We start from the raw sequence: 11,698 nt of genomic DNA, 5'->3' as shown, positions 1-11,698 counted from the left end.
ACAGTAGTTTGATTTCCATTAGTAGTAGTTAATCTAAAGGAGTGTGTGAATGGTCCATTGTTGTCTCATTCGTAGTACACGTGTCATCCTATTGTGCTTGCTTATTAGTCATCAAAAATATTAAAAGGAGTACCATGTGACCGTGTCGACACGATGGGTTCATCATCGTCCTCCTCCTCCTCTGAGAGTTGTTGCTGTCTTTCAATATTCTTATGCAATCGACTCCTATAGAATGGATTGTTCTCATCGTATAAGGCATTCCATTGAGGTGGTGTAACATGATAATAGAATGGATAGATTGAAATCTTGTCCTTATCAATACCTTTCCAACATACAGACAATAAACTTCCCTTTTCAAAGTTATTCCAAAATTGTAAATGATATCCATTAGAGGTGGATTCTTCGATGGCTTGTGTAAATATATCCGAGGAGGATGTATTTGAATTTTCATCATCATGCATGATGGTGGGAATATCATCTTGTTGTTCATTATATACTGGTTGTTGAACATTATGATTAACTCGTTCAGACAATGTCCTACCATGAGTAGTAGTGGTCATGATGTTTGGTTTCCTCTTTTTGGTATCACTTAATAATTTTGGTGTTGGTCCTCGAATATATCCCATAGGTCTACAAATAAAATGTTTTCGTGAGGAACAATCCATTTGAATGACTGCCAATAGAGGTGATTGTTCAAAAGATACAATTAATCTCTCACCATGTACTTGTATTTGTCTAATTTTACCACAACACTTCACTTGATGAGTCTTGTATGGAGAATAGAGAGAGAGTGGAATTTTACATTGATATTCAAAATGAAATTCATCACCACCACCACCACCACCACCACTTGTCATACCAACACTTCCATCCACACTTCCACCACCACCACTCGTCGTCGTACTATTAGTAGTAGTAGTAGAATTACCACCACCACCACTTCCACTCATTAAATAACTTGTTTCATCTCTCAATACATGAATACAATCTGAATCTTCAGTAACAATAAATAAATATTCAGATCCATGCCATGCCATTGATTTTACAGGACGATCAAAACATGACCACTTTTCACAAAAATCAAAATTTCTAGTTTCATACACTCGAAATACATTGGTAATATGAGAAACAAATAAATATTTGGAATCAGGTGAGAATTCTACCATTCGAACACCACCATTGAATTTTGTCAATACTTTAAAAAGTTTCCAATCCAATCCATTCCTTTCATGTGAATAAATAAATACTCGATGATCAAAGAGACTACTTGAAGCGAGAAGAGTTTTTGATTCATCCACACCCCATGAAATGCAATTCACTTTTGAAGAGGATGGTAAAAAGATACAAATACCATTTCGACTCACATCCTTTTTTGTATAACCATTGGAATCATTGTAGTGTAGATTCTGTCCACCACTGGTCATACTGCCACCAATACTCTGACCACCACTGGTCATTAATCTTCCATTGACATCCCATATTAAAATACCATTTTCACACGCCACTGCTAATACACTTTCATTTGATCTGTTAGGTTTATATTTAATCATTGAAACATTGAATTGAAATTCATGTCTCAATACTTGTGCACTCCATTCTTCATTCCATACATTATAAAAATAAATATGATCATCATGTAAGAGAATGGCCATTCTCATTAGAAATGGATGCCAATCCATACATTTCACTCCTCTCAAAGAAATGTTTGAATCCATCATCATCATACATGAAGGTACTTTCATGGAAACCATAGATTGCATATATGGAAAGTATCGAGTGAAATGTTGTAAATATTCATAAATGAGAGTAGTGGTGTGATTCATTAAATGATGAAGAGAAGTAAAAGGAGAAGAAGAAGAATTGAATTCCGATTCTTCCTTTCCATTCCATGGTTGAGAGAATTTTTCATATTGTTCAGTAGTAGGAGGAGTAGTACTAGTAGTAGGATCACTTTGCTCTTCTTCATCATGCAATACATGTGGAATGATAATATTTGGATAAATAACTCCTCCTCGATTACAATAATAAGATATTAATTGATCTTGTGGTGATGAAATATGAATCATTTCACCTTCAATTTCACCAACAGTTAATTCACCTCCTAATTTTGATGATAATCTAGAACGAGATGGAGAAATTGGAGTAGATTCAATCATCATGATGGATGATGGTGTTGTTGATAATGAGAAGGATGGAGTGGAGAGTGGAATGATGACATGTTGTTGATGATTAAGAAATATATTTGAATAATCATAGTGTTCTTGTTGAGAAAATTGTTGTTGTTGTTGGTAATAAGGAGTTGTGAAAGATGATGAAGGATGAGGATGATTTTTAAGAGAACCAGTCATGGAGAGTAATGGTGATGTAGTAGAGGAAGCAGCAGCTTGTGGAGTCTTGTTGTTGTCTTCTTGTTGCTTGTTGAAGAAGAAGGGAGAAGGAGCTTGTGCATGACCACGTGGAGGAGGCTTTTTCCGTGCAAGAGGAGAGGAGGTCATTTTTTTTTGCATTACGAATATCATGAAGGTTGCCTTAGCGCTGAGAAAGATTGACCAATGACAAAGAATGCAAGTCCTGTCATCTCCCTCTTCGTTAGCAAACTCTAATGACACTTAAGGATTTCATCTAGAATCCCTCCTATTATTTAGAATTTACAAGTGTTTGTTAACTTCTAAAAAATCATTGTAGCGCGGTGAGTGTTATAGCTTTTCTTTGGAGTGTCAACCAACAAGCTTTATTTGTTGTTCAGTTGTCCCGAGAATGACACGCGATGAAAAACTCAACGACCTCATTGAGAAAAATCACAATCAGGAATGGATATTAATTACGGAATATATCACTAGTTCAGAAAAATAAATAAGAAATAAAAACGATCACGTTACTAATAAAACGACGAAATCATCATTGAACAAATCAACGACGAGTAAAGAATGAAAATTTAAAGACCAAGTCCAATGATTAAAATCGAGTTATCCAATTCTGAATTGTCATTAAATTGAGCAAATCAATTATGACAACCCATTTATTGTGTAACATTATATTGTGTTTAATTATAAACTCATCATTTTATTTTGCTAAGATATTAATACGTAATGGAAATACATTTTGATTGTAATCAATAAGTTGATAGACACCGTTTTAAACACCTAATGACGACTATTACAATAGATGTTAAAAATAATATCAGGTATTAAAGAACTACAAATCTCATTCAGTAATATTATTCCATGTTGCAATAAAGAATTATAAATCGTATCCAGTAATATTTCGCTTCTATCGATTGAATAAAATATAATGAATCAACTGAGAAAATGGTTTTAATTGTCTTTCATAAACATCTTGTACTAAAGATTATTCTCTCTGCGATAAACTATACATCTTTTTAAAATGATGAAAAGATGTTAAAATAATATATTATTATTATTATTTTCACAGATTACGCTTTAATAAAGAATAGATGTCATAATGATCAACGTTTGAAAAGAGTTTTGTCCAACATTTGCTTTCTTAAATTGGCATATCAACAAAAAACAATGTCTTCTTGTTAAATAAATGAGAATTTAACCGAAGCATCCGAACACCATTTCAATTCAAAGCTTTGGAGTCTGCTTTTAAGGAAACGGCAGCAAACAACATTTTTGAATGAATCCTTTTAGAATATCTAATAGTAAAAAAATTCGCGAAAAACTCAACAGCAGAGATTTCATACCTGTTTGCAAAATTTGAATACTGGTACGTCAAAAACCAGTTGGAGTCATAATACTTGAAATCATGATTCATTGATAGCCAATATCCATGAATTTAAAAGTTTTGCTCAATAAAAATTACAGACAAATCCGTTTGGCTCTTTTCTTTTTTGGAAAAGAAAAGAGCTACTGCAGATTGGTGCATCCACCAAATATGCCAAGGGATTAAGGGGTGATCACCTTGCCTGTACACTGTTCTGCTTTTTGACAAGCCGCCCTGAGCATTGAGTGTTCACCAACTTCAAAAAAAAATGTCATCAGGCCAAATTGCCCTCGAAGATAAATTCTTTGAAGTCAAGCGAATTGATCCTGAAGGAAAGAAATTCGATAAAGTATCCCGTTTATATTGCGAAAGTGAAGATGAAATGGAATTAGTCATTGATATCAACACGGATATATTTCCTGTTGATTTTGGTGATAAATTAACTCTTTCATTGGCTACCAGCCTCGAAGTGAGTGGTGGTGCTGCTTCAGCCGCCACGAAAAAGTCATCGGAGCACGGTGCTTCATCAGCCGCCAAAAAAACAAAAGATTATTTTGATCCATCACTAGGAACCGAAGACAAGCCTTCACTCATGGATCAATACGATTACGTCATGTATGGAAGGGTCTACAAATATCAACCTAAAGATAATTTTGAGAAGGTATCCATCTATGTTTCATTTGGTGGTTTATTGATGAGGTTAACAGGAGAAGCTAGAGACATTCAACATATTGAACCTGATACTCATTTGTATTTATTAATGAGAAGAAGTTAAGCAATGGACCATGAATTATAAATGGATGTTTCCATTTCTTCTTGTGATATGAAACTTTCATCAATGGAATTGATCATTATTTCACCACACAGTGGACACTCTGCAGAGAGTATTTCATCCAATTCACGTAATTCATCTTGAAGTTGAGAGAGTTCTTTCTGATCCATCGAATAAGTTTGTGATGATGATGTTGAATGGTCATCTTCATCATTATGTGTTGCATTGTTCGTAGTGCCACTGGTACTAGTAGTAGTACTGTTCAACATTTCCACTTGTCGATTGTATAATTTTCGTTTCTCTTCCAATTGTCTCAACTTTTCACGTAATTCCTTGGATTTGGTGTGACGCAATACCTCTTCCACCAATGCATCGGCACGAAACACATGTTGACATGGAAACAAGTAGAAATCAGTGGTCAAGACAGATTTCAATGACAAATCACAGGTTGCATTGGCAGTAATGAATCCATATCGATGTTTCAATTCCTTAATATCTTCTCGAATCTCTGAAGCTGTTTGAGTAGCTTCTTGCATTTCACTTTTCAATTTTTCAATTTCATCCTTGTATTGTTCCAATGATTTACAAATTTCTTCTTTAAAATCATCAATATGAGAGAAATCAGGAAAGTAAGGTAAAATATCTTCTAATTTGATCTTGTCTGTATAAGAGAGAAATTCAATGGCTTGTTTCACTCCAGTGTTGTGATTAATGACATGTTTAGCAATTTTAAGCCATAACTTTTTCTTATTTTCATCATCTTCAGGTTTATCAGCACATTCTCTTGCCAATTCAATATGATCATTTTCAAGAGCTAAATCTACGGCATCATCAAATAATTGCATAGAACTATACAATCTCACACATGCTTCAATTTTCTTTTTTTGAGAACACACTCGAAGTGCATATTTTGGATCATAATAATTATTTTCACCTTCAGTATCAAGGAAAGTGAGTAATTTCTCATCATCTTCTAAATCTGCATAGAGTGTGAGAAGGAGATTGTGAATGGCTGGATCTTCATTTTCTTGTTTTCGAATACACCATTCCAAATAACGAATGACATGATTTTGTTGTTCGGATGTGAGAGAATTTGAAAAGTGTTGATTCTCATTCAATGTTGAGTGTTGTTGTTTAAGAGAGATGTGAGGATCTTCTTCTTCGTGTTCATCATCAAGAAGAGAGTCTGTAAATTCTTCATCATTGTCCTCATCATCAATAGGTTTGTTGTTGGTCAATTGAGAGGAAGAAGATGTTTTTTTGGAGAAGGCATTCGTATGACCTGCATTGGTATTAGTAGCAGGAGGAGTCGTATGGGTGGAAGTGATGGTATGACCTGCATTGGTATTAGTAGTACCAGAAGCAGCAGCAACACCACCATCACCACCACTAACACCATCACCACCACCAACACCACCACTACTTGAACCATGTGGTGGTTGTTGTTGTTGTGAAATGTATCTCATCAATGCTGGTATTAACTTTCCTGAATCTAAAAATCTCTTCTGTGTTAACATATTGACTGTTTCTTTAGGTAAATGTTGCATGAGTATGGGTGCAAATTTGTAAAAATAATCTTCGTATTGTCTTGTTGTGCAATACTTGTTCAAAATTCCAAGTGCTTCTTTGTAATCTTTTTCAGTAATACAATAACTAATAACTCTTTCATAATCTTCAATCAGCATGGCAAAGAAGATCACCTCCTCTGTTTGTCCATGACTACTAATGAGTCTAAATGTAGTTTCCTTATTGAGGTACTTTTTATGTTGTTCTAAAAAGTCTCTAAATTCTTGTTTAGCAATCTTGTATTGTTCTTCATAGGAGAGTTGTTGAAGGTGTTGTTGTTGTTGAAGAGAGGAGGATGTTTCATGTGAACTACTAATACCACCACCACCACTAATACCTGTACTACTAATACCACCACCACCACTCAAACCACCACCACCACCACTACTACTACTACTACCTGTACTATTATTAGATGGACTCGACAAATTCACCAAATCATACAATTCATTCAACTTGTCCAAATACATTTCTGTTAACCATGTGCATAGACAACACAATTGAGTTGCATCTTGATTCTCTGTCTTGATATTCTTTTTAAGTATTTGTAATTTAGAGAGAACATAAATTCGAAGAGCATCTTTTTGACCTCGATTATGAAATGCAATGGAAACTTGTTCAAAACTCTTTGAAGACATGGCATAAATGTTAGCAGCTTCATTATATCTACCAGTCTTGAAATAATAATCAGCTTTAGCAGATAATACAATATCTTTTGTTTTTGGATCTTGTTTGCATAATTTGTATGCAATATCAAAATAAGATTCTTTTGATGATTTTGGATCCAATGCTTGTTCCAAATACAATTTCCAAACATCTTTCTCTTCATCATCAATAGTAATTCTCCACACAGCAGAAGAGCTATACAAATAAATGATTCGATCTCTTGTTGAAGTATCTGTACAGAGACCAATCAATTCACCACTTGTACTCACTGGAAATGGTTGAGAGTATACCACACGAATATCAGAGAGTGAAATTTCACCAACATTGGATGTTGCTAGAGAGGCTACGAGTAGATTCAAATCTTGTTGTTCTTGTTGTTGATTCATCATCATTGGATGATCACCTTGAAAGAATTTTTCAATATCTTGTTGTATAGTGCTGCTATTGTTGTTGACGAGAGCACCACCACCACCACCAGCATAGAGAGTTGAGTTATTCATCATTGTGGTCATTCCCATCGCTGAGTTGTTATTATTCATCATGAAGAGTGAATTCAACATGAGAGGATTCATGGTTGCAGAAGCTACATTTGCAACATTTGATGCAGCAGTACACAATCCAGCTGGTTGCATGAGTATTTGTAACTTTTCAGGATACAAGACAAACATGTGAAATTCACTAATAGCCATAGACATGACTTGAGAGGCACTCTTATGATCATATTGAATCACTTCACTCTCTGAAATGACACTCACTCCACTCTGAGGTTGTCTACTGTTGGGATTTGAGAAATTCAAAACACCATGAAAGATACCAGCATTACTGAGCCATGCGAAGGATAATTGTTGTTGATCGATCAAAGAGGATGATCCATTCATAGGACTCGTATTGGTACTACTCTCACCTCTAATGGTGGTGGATGATGGTTTAAATAAATGTAATTCACCACATTTAGGTAACATGTCACTTCTCTTTGCAGGTAATTCCTTATATCTCAATAAATCATAGGATTGTTTGTATGGTGTAAATACATCTTGAAGTGTTGGACCACCCACAAATTCAAATAATCTCAATCGAGTAGCAATCAATATTAGATAGCAATTGAAAGAATTCTTCAACTTGGGAAAGTATACAATTTCAATTCCAGTGATAGGACCTGTACTCACAAGCATATCACAATCATTGAAATCAAATAATAATTTTAAAGGACTCTTTACAGGTTCTTTCAAATCATTCTCTAAAGAACATTCATATATTTTGCTATCAGAAGTACCAATTAAGATAGGACCTGTTTGATCTCTGTTACACGTTTCAGAATCCCATCCAACACTTTCAATAATCATATTTTTCAATTTTGAAACTGGAATTTTTGGATTCTTATTATTTTGAGTATTGAAATAGTAATTGTCTCCATTAGTCATAGATACCAATACATGATAACCTGATGGGTCTATAAAACATTTGTGAATCCTTTCATGATCTTCATCATCATCACCAACATTGATTTTAAATTCTCTGTATCTCTCAAAATCATCATCGACATAAATACAAGTGTTTTGATCAGTGACAAGTAAAAGATTTCCTTTAGAAGCACACACTTGAATAAATGTTTTGGAAAATTCAAATTCAATTTGTTCTACAAGAAATCGAGATTGATCGTTTAAAAGTAAATTTTGTTGTTGTTGTAACAGATCAGTGGAGAGTATTTCACCTGCAGAGGTGTTAGAGGCACCACCACTGCCAGCCATGTTATCGTGTTTGTTAGTGGCAGCACTACTACGGATACCATCATCATCGTCATCATCATCATCATCACTATCCATCATTCCGGAGAGGTTATATGCAGCTGCTATATGTGAGGATGAAATGTTATTGGTATCATAGGAAGATGTTGTTGTTGCCCGTAGAGATGATTTGATGTTGGTAGTATTACCGACACCTGAAGGGGTTCCAATATTACCGCTACTGCTGCCAGAAGTAGCCTCACTTGTGGTGGTGGTAAAGTCCTTCACCGTTGAAAAGCCTAACTTTTTCGTGGTACCATGCCGAGAGCCAAATCCTCCACCATGAACGTCCCAATCACCATCTAAGAGGTCGTTTGGATCCATTTTTTTTGCTGTTTAATTTGTTGAAAGTGTGTTTTTGATTTTGTTCCACTTCCACGCTCCTCAACACAACGCGATCGCAAGTAATAAGGGCAATCAATGATGAAAGAGTCTCTCTCCTCACACCACCCTACGCTTATGCATGCACAAGACAGATGCCATTATAATAATGAAAAATAACAAAATACTGTCAGCATTATACTACTACTGCAACTACTACTCATACATGTATTTAAAAATCAAAAGAAATGACAATTATTGAGCCAATACATGTTCACTCAATTGTCTACTTCTCTTCAACACATTATCAATGATTGTATTCACATTCATCGTATTATTATTGGAAGAGGATGAATCATTCTTACCACCACTCGAACCACTCGAACCACTTTGACCACCCATCTCACCACGTGAACGTGAAATACTACTCTCAAATAAACCCTGAATCACTTGTACTTGCAATTTAATATCAGCCATTGCTTCCAATTTTTCCTTATTGAGTGTCAAAGTGGAAGAATTGGAATCTGCATTCACACTAATGTTATTCACATCATAACGAATGAACATTAAACGTCTCAACAAGACTCTCAAACGTTGTAAATGAATGGCCACTTCTTCCAACAATTGTTGATACAAGACATCACGTACAAAGAATTTGAGTTTGGAATAAGGTTGAGCAGTATTTTTAGCTGTTTGTAATGCACTTTCCAATCGAAATAATTTCTTTTCAATTTCAGAGAGTTGTTGTTTGGTGAGTTGAATTTTCTTTTCATCTCTAATTTGACTAGCAGAATTCTTTCTTTCAATAATTTCACTCAATTCACTTCTCATCTCACCAATTAATTCATCCAAACGATCCATAAATAGATCAACACCAGAATAGTCATTAGGTGCTTCAGCATTCAATTCTTCAACAATGACACGTTTCATTTCCCATTTGGTTTTAGATTTTGCATTCTCACACTTGTCAATATTTTCAAGTAATTGTTGTCTTCTCTCTTCAAGTGTAGTGACTTGATCCAATGCATTCAATAGTGCTTTGGTATAATTGTATTCACATTTAGAAGTGAATTGTTGAACAAATAATTGTTGAATCATGTCCCAATATTTATCTTCCCAACAGACCACACCTTGAACAAAGACATTGTCTGTGGTGAGAATGGAATGAGGGTTGTTGTTGGTGTTGCTGAGTTGTTGTTGAGAAGATGAGGGTGAAGGAGGTGAAGATAGAATATTTCCAAGCAATGACGAAGGAAGCATGGCAGGACTACCCTGATGATGGTGGTGGTGGTGGTGATGATGATGGTGTTGAGATTTTCTCTTTGCAAGTTTGTTGAGAATTTGTGAGGAAGTGAGAGTAGGAGGAGGAGAAGTATTTGCTGCTGAATCACCACCAGTGCCACCACCACTATCACCACCACTAGTACTAGTAGTAGTACCAGTAGGAGGAGAGCTGTTGTTGTGTTGCATCAAATGGCAAGTATTCTCACCACTACCACTACCACCACTTGGTGTACCAGTCATAGTAGTAGTAGTCGTATTGGATGCATGGATAGTAGAGATTACATGACTACCACCACCTCGAATACCACCACTCTCATCATCATGAGGAGTAGAGACAGAGTTTGGTGCTTGTGGAGAATTGGACGAGTGATTGTTAGTAGTCGTAGTCGTAGTTGTATCCATTTCACCACCACCACCACTCTCCAACATCAAAGTTTCAATTTCTTCATCTATTTGTACCAATACATGATCAATGTCTTGAGAGAGTAGTTCAATAGGTGCTTTCAAACCACCATTACTACCATTACCTGTGTAAATGTAGGGTGCATAATCGGATGGGAATAATTCCCTCTCACTCAATAATCTTCCTAAATGATATTCTTGAAGAAAGACCACATATTGATCAATGGAATGTAAATTCAAATAAATATTTCCAATACTATTATTACCACCACCACCATTGTTACCACCACCACTGGTTGGAATACTAGGTTGTCCTTTCATTCCTTGTTTTCTCTTCTTTTGTAACTTTTTATCCAAATTATCAAACTTGACATAGGCAAATGCAGATCCATGTCTCTTATCCATCACCCAATAACCTTCAAATCGATTACCATTAGAATAAGTTTCAATACCATGACCATGACGATAATCATTATAGAATAAACCATCGTATTTGTGTCCATTTGAGAAGAGCATCGTTCCTGATCCATGTCTTTTCATATTCACAAATTCACCCATATAACGATCATTGGTGGAATGCCAAGTGTAGAGACCTTTACCACATGCCACTCCTTCTTTCCATTCACCACTGTACATGTCACCATTACCAAAGACAAAAGTACCTTGACCATGCATTTGACCATCCATCCATTGACCATCGTAATTCCATACGGAAGAGAATGGTGAGGAGAATGGTGAGGAGAATGGTGAGGAGAATGGTGAGGAGAATGGTGAGGAGAATGGTGAGGAGAATGGTGAGGAGGAATGATTGGAATCTTGTGGTTGATGATTCAAATTGGATGATGATGATGTACAAGTGGAAGTACTACTGCTTGGTACAGAGACAAATTTATCACCGACATTTCTCAATTCATTGTTAATGACAAGAACCATCTCTTGACTCAACGCACCACTCGCAACACCCTTTCCATGTGCTTTACCATTCACAAATTCACCTTCGTATTTGTGTTTGGTGTATGGGAAATAGAGAGAACCTTTTCCATGTGGAAGACCTTCATCATTGAGAGGACCAGTATATTCACCACCTTGGAAGGGAATGGAGGTGTTGTTGTTCGTTGTTGTGTTGGGTGCCATTCTTCTTGTGATCACAAGGACTCCTCCAGAGTCGAGTAGTGTG

At 35.7% G+C, this 11,698-nt stretch overlaps 4 protein-coding genes across 4 annotated transcripts; 1 reads left to right on the top strand and 3 right to left on the bottom strand.

Annotated features, from left to right (window-relative positions):
• Nucleotides 1-104: 104 nt before the first annotated feature.
• Nucleotides 105-2,495, bottom strand: FDP41_006502 (uncharacterized protein; the record flags this gene model as incomplete). The annotated part of the gene is made up of 1 exon (XM_044710145.1): nt 105-2,495. One exon carries the CDS (start codon nt 2,493-2,495, stop codon nt 105-107), a length of 2,391 nt encoding a protein of 796 aa, XP_044559183.1.
• A 1,499-nt stretch (nt 2,496-3,994) lies between these two features.
• On the top strand, nt 3,995-4,487 carry FDP41_006501 (uncharacterized protein; the record flags this gene model as incomplete). The annotated part of the gene is made up of 2 exons (XM_044710144.1): nt 3,995-4,387; nt 4,434-4,487. 2 exons carry the CDS (start codon nt 3,995-3,997, stop codon nt 4,485-4,487), a joined length of 447 nt encoding a protein of 148 aa, XP_044559182.1.
• Nucleotides 4,488-4,497: 10 nt separating this feature from the next.
• Nucleotides 4,498-8,838, bottom strand: FDP41_006500 (uncharacterized protein; the record flags this gene model as incomplete). Its single annotated transcript, XM_044710143.1, has 1 exon — nt 4,498-8,838. The coding sequence occupies one exon, from the start codon at nt 8,836-8,838 to the stop codon at nt 4,498-4,500; it is 4,341 nt and encodes a 1,446-aa protein (XP_044559181.1).
• A 252-nt stretch (nt 8,839-9,090) lies between these two features.
• Nucleotides 9,091-11,655, bottom strand: FDP41_006499 (uncharacterized protein; the record flags this gene model as incomplete). Its single annotated transcript, XM_044710140.1, has 1 exon — nt 9,091-11,655. One exon carries the CDS (start codon nt 11,653-11,655, stop codon nt 9,091-9,093), a length of 2,565 nt encoding a protein of 854 aa, XP_044559180.1.
• Between the last annotated feature and the right edge of the window lie 43 nt (nt 11,656-11,698).

Source organism: Naegleria fowleri, assembly GCF_008403515.1.
Source record: "Naegleria fowleri strain ATCC 30894 chromosome Unknown tig52, whole genome shotgun sequence".
NCBI classification, from domain to species: Eukaryota; Heterolobosea; class Eutetramitea; order Acrasida; family Naegleriidae; genus Naegleria; species Naegleria fowleri.
The sequence above is the reverse complement of the archived record's forward strand: the minus strand, read 5'-3'. Positions and strand labels throughout refer to the sequence as shown.